General features: G+C 47.1%; 1 protein-coding gene across 1 annotated transcript; it reads right to left on the bottom strand.

Moving 5' to 3' along the window:
- Positions 1–1,293: 1,293 nt before the first annotated feature.
- Positions 1,294–19,825, bottom strand: LOC144148523 (uncharacterized). The gene is made up of 4 exons (XM_077680046.1): positions 19,708–19,825; positions 16,571–16,657; positions 10,748–10,945; positions 1,294–1,547 (listed from the first exon to the last, which is right to left on the bottom strand). The coding sequence occupies exons 1-4, from the start codon at positions 19,823–19,825 to the stop codon at positions 1,294–1,296; spliced, it is 657 nt and encodes a 218-aa protein (XP_077536172.1).
- Positions 19,826–20,412: the final 587 nt, after the last annotated feature.

Raw genomic sequence — 20,412 nt, 5'->3', positions numbered from 1 at the left:
CCGGAGCGGTCATCGTGCTCCACAGCGGAGCGCGTCGACTCCGCAAATAGAAGCGGCCTTTGGAAAGCAGCCGCTCCCGCTGGAGCAAAGTGCCGAACCGTGACGGGAACAGGAAATCCCCAGAATTCTTTGCGTCGCGCCTTCCCGAATTCGTCTTGTTCCTGCGGGAGCGTTCATCTCGCGCTGCGCGGCTGGAGGAGGTATAGGAGTCAAGCACTGGCCGGAAGCGCAGACGGCGGCAACGTTGGCGACGTCACGCGGCAAAAGTAAGTGCCCTAGTGAGTTCAGGTCGACTCCGCCAATTTCGGCGGAGCAACTTTTCTTGCTCCACGGAGCGATCTCAGCTGCGACGGCGCTCCCGATCTGCCATTGGAACAGGATTTGGTTGATCCCGATCTGCCACTGGAACGCGTCTGCTCCAGACAGAACAGAAAAGGTGCTCCGAAAGCGCTTCGGGTCTGCCATAAATTCAACATTAATATGCCATTTTAAAGGTGATAGTTTTTCTTACGCTACTACACGCAGAAAAAGTTGGTGCAGCTTGCTCTAGTGGTGCAAGGCAGGAGAAACAGCGGAGCAGGTGCTCGACCTAGCTTCTTCCCCACTTGGATCCGCTGACAGTGTGGGGGACCGACCGGAACAGCCGTGTAAAATCCGGCTAAACTTGGCCTCACACCTCAACACTTAGCCTAGCCAAGCAAGGACATCGCAAAACCTAAGAAAACTTAACGAAGCCTAGCAAAACCGGAAGCAGATAGGTTGACCCACAGCTCCACTGTTTCTCCAGCCTTGCACCACTAGTGCAAGCTGCGTCAAATTTTTTTTTTCTTTCTACAGGCATAAAATATTTAAGCTTCACTCAGGTAATGCATCCCTGGTTTGAATTGTTTTTACAAGCGTGCGCGCCACCGAGCCACACAGGCGGCATCCGATGCCATCAGAGGAACGAAATACGTAAGGGATTGTGAAGGCATTAGTATGACACATTTGATCACGTCAATTCCTTTACAAACTCTCTGCTGGCGTCCCGTCGTATTCATAAACTATATTGTTAAGCACTAGCCGCATACCACATAGCGGTTAGTACGGGACTTTCTGCAAAACATTAATAAAGACCAACCACCGCGTCCTTGATTTGACCTTGCTGCGGCTTCAATGAGGCCTTCAAAACCAAAGCTTCGTGGTGCCGATCGACGGAGCTGATACCAACGCTAACCTTCGTTAGTATTACTTTCCTACAAGGTGTTAAGCAGAAGCCACCAGCTTCATCGCAATCAAAATGAAACTGAAATTTTATTCCTCGAATTCTGCGTCGTTCTCCTGGGGATCCAGCAAGCGTCGGCTCTTAGGCACCAAGCAGACGAGTTTGCAGTGGCCCATCGAGCGGAACGCGTTGTACGCGCACATGATGGCCGGCGCCCAGCGGAGGCACTTTCGCTTCACGCGGTCGTAGTACCAGAACTTGCGCGGCCCGTCTTCCGGCGAGTCCGAGCAAGACTGCACGAAGTCCTCGGTGATGAGGGCCAAGCAGCGCTTGTCTCTGCGCTCTGAAAAGACAAACATAGCTGGCTGTTTTAAATGCTCAAACGGGCAATCACGACAACACACAACTTTGATTGATTGATTGATTGATTGATTGATTGATTGATTGATTGATTGATTGATTGATTGATTGATTGATTGATTGATTGATTGATTGATTGATTACTTCAATTGAAAGAACTAGCCCTTAGTAGCTGAATAAGCTCCATCCAAGTCACAAAAGACGTTTTTTAACCGAAAATTAAATTCGTTGAACTCACTGTGAAAGGTGTTTGAAGTGCAGAGCAGTGATTCGCCATAATGGGCTGTACCGCCGTTGTCCGCTTACTACTAACACCCTATGTAATTCAGATTTCCCGCCATCGCGGTGCTCGCGCGCCCCCTGCCTGCAACTGCGCAAGCGGGAGTTCTGTTCTCTTTGTACTTTTCTCGTCGCACGTGCCGGGTTGCACTGCCACATTTTGCGTTTACTATCGTAAAACCAACCCAAGGGGCGTTCCTAACTAAATGAACGTGGGCGCTGCCGCTTAATTACGTATATTTTGCCTCAAATTTACCTGCAGTTTTATGTGCGCTAAACAACGGGAATATGGGACAAGCGCCAGCGTTTCACAAGTTTCGAACGCTTATGACTATATAAACAGCTTGGCTTTCGAAGCCTGACGCCACGAACAACAGCGTTACCCCGGGACGCCGCCTTGATGCTCTATATACTTGGGTCGAGCGAGCGAGCTAGGACGGCAAGGCGAGCGCCTAAAGTGCTCAGCACTAAAAAATAAAAGCAAGAAATAATGAAAGACTTCCAAACTTTATGCCACCCTAACGTAGTATGGACAGGAATGACGTAGTATGGGTCAGCACGGAAACACAATTATCAATGTGCGAACTGCACGCTATTATTCAAGTGATACGATCAAACGGTACCAGAGAACCCACTACAATCCCCAGTAATGTTTCTCGGTGATGTCTTTGGTCGGCGGCCACCAATCACACAAAAACAGGATTCTGTGACGTCATAGAGAAATGACGTCATAGTGTGACGTCATAGAGAAATGACGTCATAGAGTGATGTGATATATAAATGACGTCACAGAGCGACGTCAATCGCCAAAACTCGGCTGGGGAGTCGTTACAGCTTCATACCTTTTCTTTAATATCTGAAATATTTGTTTGAAGTCCGCGATAAATCTGGAATCGTTGTTATTGGGGAAAAACGGTCTTTTTTAATGAGCCAAACTTGTATTTTGACTTCATGGCCTCTTTAAGAATACTTATGTGGAATCAACGAAGCAACCGTCTGCTCCTCGTTAATGCCTGATGTCTCACATTTTTGCCGCATACGAAAAGGCTATTATTAATTCGGCTAGGGCGTTCATACTTTGATATGACTCCTGATATTGTTCCTGAACAATTGACTTCTGCACAATGTATTTATTTAGGCGGCTAGTGTATTGCCCTTAGGGTACATAGAATCTCATGGGGCTATTCGGAAAAGACCTGGAGTCATCACACCTACATCACGCTCGTTAAATAACCCATAACCGCCCTAAAACAAACTCTGTCTCTTCAACCGCTTGCTTCGCGGCGCATATTTCTCGCTTCTGCCTCCTGCACACCTTTTACTTTACTCGGTCAGGACACGCCTTCCTGAAACGCCCGTTTCGGACATCGTCCCGCATATCTCACACTCACCCCTTGGCGGCGATAAAGGGCCGCACGACGGCGATGAGCAGCTCATTCTTTCCCCACACCGTCACTCTTTGGAACGCGCTGCCGGACAACATTGCTTCGTGCACCGATCGCACAAAATTTCGCGAAAAACTAACGTATATCAGCAACACAAACGATGCTACCTAAAGACCCCACCTGCCTTCTTCGTATCTCTTTTTTACTCTTCTTTCTTTGTCTGTTATTACACACCTGTAAAATTTATTCTTAGTCTTGCTGTTGTCACTTGAATGTTCATTCCTGCTTTTATTTCCTTCTAGTGTTGTTTCTAGTTACTATGTGTGACCATTGTCGCTTTTTTATATGTTACAACCTCGACGTACGCCTTGTCATTTGAGTGTTAATTCCCTTCCTTTTTATTTCCTCTTTTGTTGTCCCTTGTTAACTTGTGATCATTTTCACTTTTTTACACAGTTGTTGAAAACCCGATGTATGCCATCACTTGAGTGCTGATTTCTGTCTTTTTATTTCCTCTTCTTTGTTATTCCTTGTTACATTTTTGCGAAGATGTTACAACCTTGATGTACGCCCCCCCTTATGTAATGCCTCCTGGCCCTTAAGGACGAATAAATGAAATGAAATGAAATAAAAATGTCTTCGCAGCAATGCATTTGTGTATAGTGCTGAAGCCGACTTTAGAAGTTATCAGTGTAAACACTTTTTAGGTATGCAAAGTTTATTGTAGGTATTGATTACGGGGATTAGAGCCTTCAAATTTTCTACCTCCTATATTTGTCAGCCAGCATTTGTGTATAGTTGAAAAGCTGATTGTAAACAGGCTCAGTAAGTCGCGTTTAATAGGGATATACAGTATTTAGTGAAAGGCCCCAGGCCTTTCTTTTTTAACACGGAAGTGTTTTATTCCGGCATTCACGAAGATTTCACTCACGTCATATCCGTTACGGAAATGTCGCCAGTACAAAGCAAGAGGCCTGTAAAGGGTGCACCCCTGCACACAGGTTCCTCTTGCGGGGAAGCAACCTTTAGTACTTTTCTTTTGTACTTTTAGTACAAAACTTTTAGCACTTTTGTACTTTTAGTACTTTTCTTTTCTTGTTCTTTTAGCTGATAACCGAACCGATATGCAGCGGCTAATAAATATTAGCGGCTAGGAAGCCACCGACCTCGGGTTAAATTTCAGTGCAGAAAAATCAGGAATAATGGTTTTCAATGACGCTACCACTGACGTAGTGTCTATCCAGCAAGGCGAATTACCTAGAGTGAAGGAATATAAATATTTGGGAGTGTGGATAAACGAAGAAGATAACTACTTAAGAACTCACGAGGAGAAACTTAGGGGTAAGGGAAAGCAAAACGCAGCTATAATGAAGCATAGAGCTCTGTGGGGGTATAACAAATATGAAGTAGTGAGAGGAATCTGGAAAGCAGTAATGGTTGTGTGTCTCTCATTTGCGAATGCTGTACTGTGTTTAAAACCAGACCCTCTAGCAGGCCTTCAAGTGAACCAAAGAACAGTAGGCCGTTTGGCCTTAGGTGCGCATGGAAAAACAACTAACGAAGCAGTACAGGGAGATATGGGCTGGGCGTCGTTTGAATTTCCAGAAGCGCGGAGTAAAATATGTCTTGAGAGGAGGTTGAGAGTAATGGGTCAACGTAGGTGGGCAGCTAAGGTGCTTACGTACCTATACTTGAAAAGCGTGGACATGCAGTGGTTAAGGAAGACTAGAAGGCTAACGATGAAATAAGGACAGAGCAGTGGAGAATCCAAAACAGCCAAGGTAACCAAGAAACGCATAAATGGCGATAAAAATGGAAGCTAAAACGTCGTTAGAGATGTACAGGGCTCAGAAATCGAACGTCAGAAAGGAAAATTTCTATGATAATTCCCAGGGCAGTGCTTTGCTTTTTGAGGCTAGAGCAGGTTGCCTGCGAACTAAGAGTTCTTTGGGGAAGTATTCACAAAATGATGGGGTATGTGTGGTCTGCGGAAAAGAAACAGAAACTATGCGGCACATAGTGTTAGAATGTGAGGGTATCCATCCAAATCTACATGAAGGGAATATTGGGCTTCCAGAAGTCCTAGGATTTAAGGGTATCAGAGAGGAAGTTAACTTCACGGCTGTCGAGGGGACGAAAATAAGATTAGAATGCTGGCGGACGAAAAGCAGAGAGGGGAATATTGCCTAGGACAGTTACCACCTCTAACAGGAAAAAAAAGTATTCCGGGCCTAATAAGCTTTAGTGCCTGCCCTAAGCAGCGCTAGTATTAAACCAAGAGTGTAAAACATGGTTATATTGGTCCTTTTTGGTAAGATGACATGTCATCACCCCGCTTCAAAGGGAAACCAATAGCAATCATCAATCATCATCATCATCATCAGTACGTTATACATAGGGTTGCTCGTTTTCGGGTCTTATATTTTAGCACGAAAGTGTTCTATGCCGCGATACGCCAAGGTTTCACTGACGTCATATTCGTCACGGAAATTACGCAAGTACACTTTTGCCGAAGCCACCCGCCAGCATGACGTCGCTCGCCGATCACACCCACACGACAGCCGCCGACCCGCAAATTATGCCCAGCTGCAGATTTCGCTGTACATTTCACTTTTGGGTTTTACCGATTCCAATGACAGGAATCGACTACAGTTTTTCGTGTGACTGCTTATACTGCGCCTAAAAATGGTCTCTGAAAAAAATTTCTTCCACGTCCTCTCGCGGGAACCCCCGTGTAGATGCGACGCATAGCGGGTTCCGTTGTTGTTTCCGTTAGGTTGATTCTCCCATCGCGTGAAACGTGCCGTGAACCCCCTGCCGCGGCTATGACGCAACGTGGCGTGGCTATGACGCAACACAATCCAACACAATCCACTTTAATCCAATCCAATTCATCCCAATCCAGTCTAATCCAAGCCAAGCGAATCCAATCCAATCCAATCCAATGCCCCTCGCTAGAGAGTGTTCGCTATCGGAGAGGAGAAGGGGTGAGTGTCGGAGAACGCAGCTCGCGCGGAGAGGAGAGGGGGAGGGGTGTGGACGGACAACAACAACGCCGTATGGAGGGACAAGGCGAGTGAATGAGATGCAGTCGCATCTAAAATTACTTGCGTGTTCAGCAGTGAAGCCAACTTTAAAAAAGGCTTGGTCTATGCCAAAGTGGTCATACCATTTTATTCGAGAATTCCCAATTACGGATTTCCACAATTCCTTTTTCTTTTTCATTCAAGAGGAACTCGCTGATGCCGAAGTCTTCAGGACGCCACCACTTCGAGTGTGTTTGTGTTTTTGGGTATCATTTTCGTGCCACGTACCTGGGTCACAAATTGTTTCATGTATTATGGCTATAGGCGGTGTTACTAATCAGCGCGCAGTGTTTACGGTTATGCCGGTTACGGTAAAGTTCTGAATATTTCAGAGATGTTCCATGTGTTACGGTGAGAGCAGCCTAATAGGACTCATTATGTCCTCTCCTCGCCGTTGTGGTCGCCTGTGGCCTATACGAGTCAGCGTTACAGCCGCTTCCAGAACAAGTGCAAGGGGGTGCAGCTGAATGCGTGTCGCTACACGCTCGCAAATGGGTGACAACTGTCCTTTCTCCGCCCTTAGTGGTAGCATTTTAGCCAATGATATGGTCACACGATTTGAGGTAATGTCGCTGTTCAAACTAGGCCAAGGTTAGATAAAAACAGTGCGATTTTTGGAACGATAGCGGCCTTTGAAAGCTTCCAGCTGAGTTCCTTTACACCAGCGGATCTATGTCCAGTTAGTTATGGAAAGGCGACAGAACTAAATTGAAACGCGTTTTATGAAAGTAAGTGAGCAAGTAAGTAAGCAAGAAGCGAGCGAGTGAGTGAGTGAGTGAGTGAGCGAGTGAGTGAGTGAGTGAGTGAGTGAGTGAGTGAGTGAGTGAGTGAGTGAGTGAGTGAGTGAGTGAGTGAGTGAGTGAGTGAGTGAGTGAGTGAGTGAGTGAGTGAGTGAGTGAGTGAGTGAGTGAGTGAGTGAGTGAGTGAGTGAGTGAGTGAGTTCTGTACGGATGAACCTGGCCTTGCGAGGTCTGCCGGCCACTCCTGCGCCTGGGCAGCATCTTGTTAAAGCTATTCGCGGAAAATCACCAGGGGTCACAGAGGTTTTTGGCCTTAGAAAACTGGAGGGCTATACGCAAGATGTATTGGCTAGTACCTCAGTAAAAGCGAGCCATAAACCCCATCTTTTCGGTACCTGGTCTCCTTCTCAATACGCCCGTCTCCTCAATACGCCCGTGTATACGCTGACAATAAACACCAGACGTTATAGTTAGCCGCTTAGGTGACAGCCTGGATTCCCAACAACCCGGAGAGCTGACTGGGCTTAGGAAAGGGTATTCAACCATGGATCACAACCATGTTGTCAATGAAGTGATATCAAAATCCGCAGAGTGTACACTGAACCCCTTTACATGGCATTTACAGATTATGAGAAAGCGTTTGGCTCAGTACACGATAAATTCCCTATCCGAAAGGCATTAGAATGAGGAGACACCGTTTCGCGCAAACTGTTCGCAATATGTCTGGAGGGGGCATTCAGAAAGACTGGGAAAACATAGGATTAAGGATAAACGGAGTGTACTTGAGTCATTTGAGGCTTGCAGACGACATAGTATTGCTGAGTGAGGCTGCAGAACACCTGCAAATAATACTTCAGGAACTACAATCAGAAAGCGCGGCCGTGGGACTAAAAATAATTATAAATAAATCTAAACTAATGAGGAATAATCACGCCGTAAGCGCCCTCTTCATCTTCGAAAACGAAACGATAGAAGAAGTAAAGGAATATAACTACCTCGGACAGATCGTTGGTGCTGATCTCAATCACTAGAAGAGAAATCCGGCGAAGAATAGGTATGCGCTGGGGTGCACTCGACAAGCACTCCCAAATAATGATATGTAGGCTACCTCTATCACTCAAAAGAAGAATATACAACCAGTGCATACTGCCGGGGATTGCATACGGTGCTGAAACTTGGCGCCCGTACTAAACAAATGGAAAGCAAACGTAGATCGGGGCAACGGGCCATGGAAGGAATAATGGTAGGAGTAATACGTAGGGACACGAAACGAGCTTCCTGGATCAGGGAACCAACTAGAGTTGACGACATCATAGTTCAAGTAAACAGAAAAAAAAAGAACTTGGGCTGGCCATGAAAAAAAAAAATGAACCGACAACCGCTGGACAATTGGGTAACAAAGTGGATACCAAGAGATGAGTCTATAAGAAGGGGAAGGCCAATGACCCGATGTAGAGATGAAATCAGGGAATTCGCTGTCCAACAGTGGACTCGGGCCCGCAGGACAGGAGCGGTTAGAAGACAATGGGAGGAGTAGTCTGTTGATGATGATCATAATGGTGGTGGGACGAAATACTCTGTTACGTGTAGCGTTAGCGTATAGCAAAACTTTCCAGGAAACCACGGAGACGACTCCGTTTAAGCTGATGAATGATTAACACAGATTGCGATACTCGGCGCAATACAGCCGAACACCCAACAATAAAAACCTCAACGCCGACGACCAAGGATACTTTCAGCAGGCGAAGGCGCACCTATTCAGTGGTGCTCTCTTCATGTACCAGGAGGTTCCAGACGTGGACACTCCAACCTTCGTCACCAAGAAGCGGAAAGTCAAGTGTGAGCTTGCTCTCCAAAATAAGAATGCGGGGTTAGCAAGATGCTGTTGCGGTGATGCTTCGGAGCCATACAGATTTAAAATTTAAACGACACCATATTAACCAACTCGTCTTTGAAGTTGTCCACGGCGGTCACTACAAAGATTACGACAACGCAGCTGCCCAGGTGTAGTGCATAGTTTGTGTCAGGCCGTGTTACGCAAGACTGTCATTTGTTTTTGTACGCATTAACGTTGAGCATCGCGTGGATGCATCCTTCAATGGGTGTGTTTGGGACGGGTAAGAATGTTCTGGTAATGGTTAATATTGGTGTATGCTTTATCACGAATGCTGAGCAGCACATTGCCATCTTAGTTGTCGTTTACGAGACCAGAGTTGCCGCATGTTGCTGGCGTCAAGCCACTTCCCGGTATCTCATCAAGTCAGCAAAGAATTCAGTGGCTTTCATCCGTCATCTATGGCCTTAAAAACTTTCTTGACCTGGCCACGCATTGTCAAGGGATTCCATTCAGCGGTTCCCCTCTGCGCAAATCAATCTGTCTGAGTGCTGCGTGCTACCTTGACGTCTGATAGTTTGATGATCAGCTCAATTTCGCGACAATAAACTTCGCTGAGAACAGAAACCTTGTGTTATATTCGGTCTTGGCGACGATATTTTAAGGGTAAAATCACAATGAGACATTGGCGCTCATCGCGTAACAAAATTTTAGCAAAAAAATGGGGGTACCAAAACATTCATATGTGGACGGATTACCAACGAAATGGCGATTGCGTGCATATGAATCAACCGCTGCTGCAGCCGCGCCAGCAAACCCAAAATGCAAGCCGAAACCCGGAAGTGCAGGCCACTCTTTCGCTCTCCCCCGCCCTCCACAGCCGTAATTCCTGTACCGATACGGACGTAAGCCACTCACAACACCCCACTCCGCAATGACAACACATGCAGGGTCTGCATATGGAGGCTGCAGGGGCATACAGCTTCGCATGTACAAGCCAATTCTTTATAGCGAAGCTGTCCATGGGTAGGATCCACCAGGTTGTCTTCGTCGACAGACCGAGGGTAGAGGAAGAATTTTCAGCGTATGAAAAAATTAATTAAAACAAGAAAACCTTCCAGGGCCTCCATATTTTGATACGACACCTTATATTGCTTCTGGGAAGTTGTCTTCCCAGTGACGTATTACTCTTTAGTGGTGAAGCCTACTTTAAATGTATGGGTGTAAGCTTGGTCTTTGCGAACTGGCTTTCCCAACATTGGCGTTGCAATGCGAAGAATAGAGTATGGAGAGAGTATGGCTACACCTCTCAGCCCCACTTTATACTCCTCTCCATCGCTGCTGCCTATTTCCCGAGTAATGTATTTTCCTCGCCATTCCCGGTCTCTCTCTCTCTCTCTCTCTCTCTCTCTCTCTCTCTCTCTCTCTCTCTCTCTCTCTCTCTCTCTCTCTCTCTCTCTCTCTCTCTCTCTCTCTCTCTCTCTCTCTCTCTCTCTCAATTGCGCAATGCCGCGAGTTCTTCGGTGGCCACCTGTGCGGCACACTAGAGCCTGCACCGTGATTGGCGTGGCCGCGCTAAATTAAACGTCATTGTCTTTACCCACCAATCGTGTCTGTACTTACTGTGCGAAATACAGATCGCGCCAACCTCCTTATAATTCCACAGCGCAAATTCCTGATATAGCCAAACCGTAACATAGCAAATCCCATCAGAGCGCCACCTTCTCTGAACATCCCTCTTCTTAGGGCGGAAACGCCACGCCACCGAGACTTGCGAAATGTTTCGAAAACATATTTAACCACAAACTGCTGATAGCGATTCACAACTGCACTTGTAGCACAATGGGTGGCAGGCGTACTTTCGCACGTCTTGACGCACTCCTGTTCCTTGCGGAAGTGCGCCGCCGAGTCTTTCGCGCAGACCTTGTCCGGCTGCCATTTCTTGCACGAACCCGGCCCAGGCTCAGAAGAGTCTTCATCTCGAGCGACGAAGATATACTGGCCGCGGTTGTAGTCCGAGTTGTTGAGGCACCGGAAGTACATGGGATGGTTGCAGGCTGCGATAGCAAAGCCAACGGGGGTATTGGAAGGGCAGCTCAGGCAGTTTCAAATCCCCAAGCATTTCTAGGACTGCTAAGCGTCGAGACCAGCTTCAGACGGACCGTTTTTAAACACATTATTTTTTTGCCTAAACGCGGCGAACTCTGCTATCGGCTTTATGCTGTCGGCTATCGGCTTTATTATGACAGTCTCTCTACGCGCTGCCCGCAATCGAAGGCGCAACAAGATTGATACCTCTAAAACTGTATTTTACGAGAACCGGAATGTACCAAGCTTCAAAGTTTAGGAACAAATTATCGTTACCCGACCGTAATTCACTGAGATTTTTTTAAAACTCGACAGTACGACGAGAATTGACTATGTAATCTGATTTCGAAACACCTTCCTCCAGGGTGTGAGCGTATACACTACGGAAGTAAACAGGTTCCTTGGCCCAGCTTAGTTTCACCGAGAAACGAAGCCTCAACTTTAAGCGGGAGGCTTAGAAATTTCCAGGGATATGAAGGCCTAGTTTTGCCTCTTGCTGCCCTGCTGTTGAACTTTTCGGGGAGCTTTTATTTTGTTTTAGTCGGACCGCTGCTCCAGCTTCATCGTCTGTTTCTCCACGGCGCGGGTTTCCAAAAACAGTATTTTGAGCTGGTCTGGCCTAGAGTTCCTCTGTATAGCTCCCGCAGGGAGCTAAGAATTGCGTGACCCTTTTCCATGTGCCGCCGTGATGACGTCGCCCGTTATCCATGCCGCGCAGAAAAGCCTCCTCTACGGCCGCGCCGCAGCTGCTGACGCGGGCGGTACCGCGCCTCGCCCAGGAGCATCAGCAGCAGCAGCGTGCGCGACATCGCAGGAATCCAGCGCAGCAGCCGTATGGTTGCAGTGAACTAGAATACAAATCTACTAGAACACGCTAGTATGCCGCCGAGCGAGGAGCCCCTACCGCGCTCTGGCTGCCGTCGGAAGCGGGGCGGCGCGGCTCCAACCGCCTGACGGGTCGCTTTCCCGCAGCAAAACAGATAACAAGATGGCAGGCGGGGGCTCAACTCCTAGCTCCTAGCGGGAGCTATTTTGAGGAGCTGTAGTTTAGCCTTATTCCACCGTGTCGTGCTTTTTCGGTTTTCATCAATCGCTGGTGCGTCGTCACGCATAGCAACGCGGAATGAAGCCCTGAATACCCGCTACGACGTCTACAAGGCGACTCTACAACGTTCTACCGTCCGCCACCCTTTATCGGAAGCCGCTTCTGTCACCCTTTTGTTCCTTTCCCGGCACGCGCTCCGATCTTGTACCACAACTTCAGCTTTTAAATGCGAATGCATTTCTTAGCCGCGGGTTGTCTTGCGTCGTTGAGCGGCGTGCGCCTAGCAACAGCTGTGGCGCGCGCCTAGCAACCGGAGCAGGTGCGGAGTAGCGGAGGGCAAGGGGAGAGGAGGAGCGCGCTCGGCGTGTGAGGGCGCTCGCATCGCGGAGCTCGGGGTGGAGAGAGAGCTCGCGCGCGGGCTGGCGCGGGTCTCTCTCTCCTCTCCGCTTACCCCTCTCCGCTCGCTGCGCATATAAATACAGGACGCGCGCACCTCTCTCCGTGACCGCTTGCCGACTGGCGCCTTGATAGCGATGGAAGTCGGTGAAGTCGAATCCCTCGCGGCAGCGACACCGCAAAGAAGAATTCGGTGCACCCAATGCATTCGCATTTCCGCACGATCCCCTTCGGGGAGGTGGGGGGATTTTTTTTTCGTACGCTTTTCTGTACCTCGCAAAGCAACCTTAAAGATTTCGCCTTAAAAACCCTGCACGCCAGCGTCGTTAGCGTTGTCGGAAATGGGCGCAAGGAGTGAGACTTGCAAAGTGCAAAAGGCTGCCATCTATGTTACTGCGCTGCTTACGGCCGGAAATCGGGATGAAAGAACTTGCATTTTTGCCGGGAAATAAGTTGGTCAGAATAAAATCTACGCGTGCAGGTTAAAAAAAAATGCTGGTACGAAAAGGAGTACCGCTTGCTGAAAATTAGTCAAAGTAGAAAACTTTTAGTTTGCATCTGTCAGGCAAGGTTGGAACACCTGAACTGCCATGAATTAGGAATGAAACCAAAGATATCTTGTTTTCAAGACGAAAAATTTTGTCACGGCGTTCTACAAGACTGGTTTAAGAGCAGTTAATTAGAACGGAACACCGTTTGTTTTGCTATTTCGTATTCCGCAGAATAACGGTGTAGGAGTGCTGAACAGAATATGAAGAGAGCACACACCCTATGTGCAAAAAGTTGCAGGTGTCGTGTAAGTTGGAGTATTAAGATGTACGACGCGATAGCGTTACATCGACTCTCAAAGAGCGTTGTCAAACAGAATTGCTGCATTTACTATCTATGCTTCACGAACCCCGCAGCTATGCGAAGAGAGAAAGACTAGGAGAAAAGGTGTTTAATCGCCGTGGCACAGGAGAGGCAGCGGCCCTCGGTGCTTCTGTGACTTAAAATGAGAGCGTGGAAGGTTGCGGCTGCGGGGTGTTGGTCAGTTTTAGGGAGAATGTAAGTGTTTCAAAGCCTTTATTCTGTAAGTTCTATGACGAACTGAATGTTTTTGATTTTTTGTAAGGGCAGAGAGAGTGAATTATGGTATAGGAAAAGGGGGTAAACAGTTGGTAGGGAGCTCGAGTGTGGAAGCTGAAATATAGGGCCCCAGATGCAGCAGTTTCTTTCCGTGCGCTCTCAATCAGCTCGTGCTGATGTAGAGGTTGTGACCTGGTCGAAGCCCGCCCCAATATATCGATAGAAGTGTAATATGTAAGGTTTGAATTGCTTTCGCCTGAGCCTACCCTGGGACAAGGCTCAATTGCGTGGAAGAGGGTGGACGCAATTCTGATGTATACGATGTTCTCACCGACTATCCTTGCCCAGATTTACTTGCAGATACTTCTGTTCGTTTATCCTCCAATAATCTTAGAATTTTTCGGCATTTAGCACGGGGAAATGTCCTGTTCGTAGACGTAAAACGAGGAGACGTTCATAACGTTTTTTTGGAGAGGGGAGTTCGGTGGGGCTGGACGCAATGTGCACGGCACGTGAGTTCGCGCGCCTCTTGATCGGTGCCTCGTTCTCTTCCAGACCCTTGTGTCTGGTTGTCCAGGTGATGTTAACTTTCTTCGTTCTGGATGAGACTATCTTACCGAAGAGTTTAGCTATTCTACCCGCAGCCAACAGTCTAACGGCCCTTGAGAGTCTGTAATAGTGCGTAAGCTTCTATTCGATACTCTGGCTAGTCAGAGTACCAAGAGGATAGCTCCAAGTGCCGCTTTTTCGTTCCTGTAAATAGAAGAGTTATGCAGTCACAAAGGTCGCTAGATTGGTCATCTACGACAATTGCTGCCTCCTACTTTCCTTCTCCTGAAGTCGGCCTATAGTGTGTTCTCATAACACTAGAACATTCATCAGATGAAGTTGATCCTGCAATATCGTCTGTCTTTGTGGAGGTTTGCATCCATTTTTTTTTCGGTAGAGAGCTTTCATGTGGAGTCGCTGGATCGGTGACATGTACGTGATGGCACACAATCTATAATTTTCCGGGGGGCGGGGTAATTGCCTTCGATACGATGAGACCCATCCCGATTTTGGTTTCTGAGCCACACTCATGGCGCCAGAACAGCGGTTTCTCCGATTTCTTCCAGAGTCTTAAAGGCACAACTGGATGACATATTCATCATCATCGTCTTCAACAACCAAGTAACGTCCACTGGAGGACGAAGACCTCTCCCATTGACCTTCACCCGTCCCGGCGCGGGGCTTCCCGAATTCATTGTTTGCTTCCGAATTGTTTAATTTTCTGCCTCCGTAGAGTTAAAGGCCTTCCCCTTCTTCTAGAGCCGTCTGTGGATGTCCAGCTGCTACCTTGGTGGCCCAGCAGTTGTCAATTCGTCTCACGGTAAAAACTGCGACGGTAAAAACTGCTCTTCCCTGGATTTTCTTCGGTGCCTGTGTTTGTGGTACCGTAGCCCCTGAGATATTCGGCTTACGATCAGTGCCTTCATGAGTCTTACCGTGTCTTCCCTCATTCCGGTTCTTTTCTTGGCGGTGTGTAATACTTTGGCAACTTCTCGACAATTTTCTCTCTTTTTTGGGTGGTTGTGAGATCGGCTCATCCGCTTGGCTCTAGAGCCCCTCCGAGCCTTCTAACGGGACTAATCTCTGGGAGGACATTCGTACCTATTTTTGCGCTGACTTTAAACTTGGCCGTGTGCGCCATCCGTCGTTTTCCAAACACAGCGTGCGGCGGAAACAGGGCGCCAAAAAACTCTTGTGTCGCAAACTCAACGCCTGCACAGCTCGAGAAAAATTGCCCAGTTATCATGCAAAGCCCCTAGTGCAAGACCGGCCAGTTTTCATGATTGCGCTGAGTACCCCCATTAACGGTTAGTCGTTTTTGTTAGCTCAACAAACACAAACTCAAACTCTAGCCACTGCGTTTGCGGCGCCTTCAAGCGCGAAACTCTCGTAGCGTTCCGTGACGCCCGCACGACCCCTATAAAAGTGGCTACTGCCACTGCCCCTTTTATGTGAGGCGACCGCAGCGTCATGCAATGGTGGACCGAATTGGAGCAGGGGTTGCTCGCGCCCACCAAGAACTTGAAAGCGCCAAAGCTGACTGCCTTTTTGGCACCTGAATAAAGTTTTGCTTCACTGAATACATTGCGTTTTGATTCCTCACAGCTTTGGCGCAATTGAAGCTCAAATGCGTTAGCTTTTCTCGAGTTGCCGCCTATACAAAAAAACACTGCTTATAACAAACTTTTGGACCATCCAGGCTAACTTCGTTATAACGAGGGATTATTGTAATACCATGATTTATAAATGAGTCTGAGCGTTACAATACTGCGCACCTGATAGCACAGGTGTGACCGGTGAAGAGGCGCTTTGGTGTGATGGAATCAGTTGCGAGCACAGCTGGAGACCGTGTCTGCCGAGCATGCTACCACTGACAGGGCGCAGAACGAACTTCGCTGCGCAAACGTGGCACCCGCTGAAAATGCGCGTCGTTTCTTTCGTATCCGCCGGAGTGTCATTGTCCTCCTTTGCAGACTTCAGCTGCCGCTGTACCGTATTCCATCTGATTACAGCGAAATGTAAAAGGCGAGCCCTCGCAACTTGCTGCCTCAGTCGTAGCTTCCGGGTGGCCGCGATGACGTATTTCCGCGGACGCTTGATGAGCACGGCTGATAGCCGACGGCTAGCAGCAACGTGGAAAACGAAAAATGAGTCTAACGATGCCATCGCGTCAAAAGTTCATCTTACAGCATGACTAAACACAGCAGGCGACGTGGGCACACACCGCGTGCTTGTCTATGTGCTCTTGTGTGTGTGCACGGCATGTGCGCGTGTTCGTGTGCGCATGCGTGCGTGCGTGCATGCGTGCGTGTGTGGCCATGCGTAAGTGGGTGTGATTATGTGCGCCCGTGTGTGAGTTCGTGTGTGTACGTCCATGAGTGTGTGTGTGTCGGGGTGTGTGCATGGGTATTGTGCGTGCGTGTGAGGGTGTGCGCGCACGTGCGTGCGTGCGTCCGTGCTTGTGCACACGCACGCCTGTGTGTGTGCTTGTGTGTGTGATAATGCAATTCTCGAAGTGGACTCTTCGGTAGCGTACCCGGGTTCCGCTGCCCCGTTGCTCGCCTGCCGGTCCCAGATTCCTTGTGTGCGATGACTCGCCTGGTGCTGGCAATCTCGTGGGCTTCTGCATGACGTAGAGCATGGAAAGTGAAATTGACTACTTAAAGCGCTTGAGTTTTCTTGAACAAATGCACCGTTTGTCAATAAAATTTTATATGGCCAAATACAATACTGTTGACTAGGTACTGAGCAAGGGGATCCACATTTGTTTAATGCTTTAAATACTTATGAAGAACCAAGCTCTATGTTTCCAGCGGCACTCCGTTTCGATTGATGCCTAGAACTGGACTTGTAACGCGTTGCAAGCAATAGAATATTTGTAACCGATTGCATGTTACTGTAATTATGTAAAGTTTGAATTACTTTAATGAGTAACGATCCATATAATTAACTAGGTTTTTCTTGTAAGCGCTTACAGAATTACTCATTCCAATATTCCTCGACGCATGAATCTTGTTTTTACTACTTACAAGAGCGGAGCTGCGCGTCGAAATCTTACGTGATAGCGTGTGCCACTAAGATAGCCTTTGACGAAAACCTAAGTTACATATTTACAGGTACCGACTTCCCGTACTCAGTTAGGCCGTTCTATTATGCCTCGCTACCGTAATAATGAAAGTTGTATGAAAGGTAACGTTCGAAGTAATGGATCACTCTGGAGTATATTTCCCGATTACTTTTGAAAGCTGTCATTGTAGCTGTAGTCTGTCACTTTCTACACTAAATTAATAGTAATTGTAATCAGTTACTTTTTGTAAGTTCCGCGCACAAGCCTGCTTGGAAGCACGTCCTTTTGTTGAAGAGGTTTACGTATTTAATCTCTGGCAGGGTGATTTTTAACCGATATTGGAGACACGAACCTTATCACATTAATTGCGAAAATAGTTTGGTCTGATGGGTCCACGAGAACTTTAGCTTGCATTACACTCTAACTTTCAATAGTCTGAGCTCTGTGTTTGTAGGGAACAAGTACTCATTGCATCGTTTTAAAAAATGAAAGTGACCGAGAAAGTTGTGGCGCTTCTGTTGACAAATGTTTCTGAAAGCACAAACTTGTTCTATTCCGGCTGCATGCACTTCAGATATATTGGCAATCTAGGGTGGAGTTTGAGTTTTCTGCAAGTAAAATGCGGGTACAGCGTTTTCTTCGAACCTGTACCTTTGTGCAAAAAAAAAAAAAAAGATTATCTTAATAATTCAGCACGTTAAGCCATTTCCGTACAGGCAAGATAGAACTTGATTTTATACCTCTTTTATTCCCCAAATACAAAACTACGAAATAACAAACATACTGCGCTCACTGAATCTTGATAGAAGTATTCTTCCTTTTTCTTGGCATGAATAACACTGTTTTGGGAATGTATAGTAGGTACCTGCCCAGTGATCGAGCGAGAGACATTGTGATCTGCCGATGATTGAAACAGCAGTGCTTAAAAAACACCAGCGTTTTTGTGCCATGCGAGGAGGGAGCAACTGATGTAACGTAAGAAAATAACACAACTTATGTCGCAACAGTGCAATGGCTGGTGTCTCAATTTTGGCACACGTTAAAGATCCCCCATTTGTAGGCCGACGGTGCCCTTTCTCCGAGAACTTATATACTCGGGAACAAGTTAACAACGGCAATAGCTCATGTACGGTATCACTCCGCCAAAGCGACGCACCCAGATGTCAACGGGCGCGCCTTTTTGAAACGAGATGCCATAAATGCGTGATATCGCCTGCCTTTTCTCCCGTAGTTTATTTGTCGTCCCTGTAGTAGTTTATACGCATATTTAGTGCACAACACCAGGAAAACGGCTCATGCCACATTAAAAATATTCCCAGTAACGCACTACTTGCGCCGCGCGGAGTAACGTCCGGCTGTGGTGATGAGACACAGCGGCAACTTCCGTTGCCGTTTTTAATTTGTAACCGGGTATAGTCAACTGCGCATGTTTTCAGTGAACGTACCCTGCCCTCTTTTCTACCCTCCACCATCATCACTGACCTGTTCAAAATTCCCGGTTGGTAAGGTACCTTGTCATATTGACTGGTCACGCTGTCTCTCAGTTTGTCATTCTCGTTTAGTGTTCCTTAAAGCGTTTTACGTTATGGGGACGGCAGATGACTATCGTCTTTCAACGATCTTTTCAGCGGAGCGAGAAGACACGCGGGTAGATTTTTGGTTAGTATACCCGTCAAAACTCCGCTGAGCTTTTAGCGGCACGGCTTATATATGTGCAAAAATTCATAAATGACCAAATTAACACAAGCAATCATCGTAATTGTGAAAACGTAGTGATTGATAGGTGCAGAGTCGGGACGCAAGAACACAACAATTAAAAAATATTTAAAGAAAAATGGTCCTTAGGATGCGCTAGCAATGCATCTGTCTATTTTATGAAACTCGCTTTAAAAGAACTCGGTGTATAGCGTAATTTAAGACAGATGCGAAGCTTATACCTTCATATAACACCGCTTACATTGCCACAAGGTTAAATGACTTTCCAGCGATGCATTAAAGCTAGCATTTAAGCCTACTTGAGAGGGAACTCACTAGATACTGGGATCGGACAGAGTGCTTACGCAGTTGTAGACAATTCTCAGAATCTCTGTACGATTTCTTTTTGTCTAGCCATTTCCCCGAGCAAGGGCATCAATTCGACATGCAATACGGAGAGTCTGGAGGCAGTGGAGGGGTGGTGAGAGAGAGGGACAGTTTGACCTGCAAACCATGGAGAAATGGGAGGAGGGGTGTGTGGAAGAAAGAGATGGAGTAGAGATGGAAGAATGCTAACAGCGTAACATTTACTAGGTAGATGTGATGCAGACGTTTTTGTAGGTAGCTTTTTGCTGCATATTTTAATCCTTGAACCTAACAGATCGTGAGGAAACATGTTTAGGATACGAATTATTATATATCGTTGTAGAAACAATAAGGCAGGGAATGGCTCCGTAGGACAGGAAAGGACTTAGGTGTAACGCTACACCGTCGCTTTTAACGAGCCACATTTCAGACCTATAGTTTTGACACTGCAGTGCTAACCTCTATCACTATAATGTTGTAAATCTAAATTTCGAATACGCCGGTATGATTATACTACGGCCCAGACAGCCAGGGCCGATTCTTACTTTGTTCAGCATCGCTGTGACGGTGGTTGAACGCTACGAAGACGACGACGATGATGACACCGACGCTGAAGATCCCCATGATGGAGTAGATGATGACGCGAAAGTACGACTCGTACATGCTGTGTTTTGTTGAGGGAGCAAACAAATGTCTCAGTTCGGTAGAGATATACGCTTGCATGCGAATATATTTGCCTCCACACGTTGTTAACGAATGTCTCAAGCCTCTACTTACAATAGTTGGGGCAAGCTAATGTGCGACACAAAGATTCCACAACACTCTGCGCTTGATTTAAATTTATTTACCTCAATAACTCTAAAAAACATTTACAGGTAAACCTGGATGTAACGAAGCTCTGTGTAACAAATTCCTGGATTTAACGAAGTTGTTCAATTAACGAAGTTGACCTCTATGTAACGAAGGCGTTGCGACGATTAACTTTTATGTAACGAATTCGCCAATCTGATGAACCATTGTTTCTTGATTCTCGCAAGGATGGCGGCGAACTTGTGACGCCAGATGTTTTGGACAGCTACTAGTGAATCTCGTCAACGCGGCTGTACTTCTGTGAGTACGCGTGTTCATGGAACGTGGGGATCGCTGACCGCGGCCGCATTAAATATGCGGAAAATCTTGTCTCGATACATCAAGAAGTGCTACGAGCTTTGAATAATAAGACGTGCTGATGAACCATGGGGCGAACGGCA

This window comes from Haemaphysalis longicornis, unplaced genomic scaffold, assembly GCF_048455015.1.
Source record: "Haemaphysalis longicornis isolate Haplotype H1 unplaced genomic scaffold, Haemaphysalis longicornis Haplotype H1 scaffold_8, whole genome shotgun sequence".
Taxonomy (NCBI): Eukaryota; Metazoa; Arthropoda; class Arachnida; order Ixodida; family Ixodidae; genus Haemaphysalis; species Haemaphysalis longicornis.
Note: the sequence above shows the minus strand (reverse complement) of the source record. Positions and strands in the feature narration are given on the sequence as shown.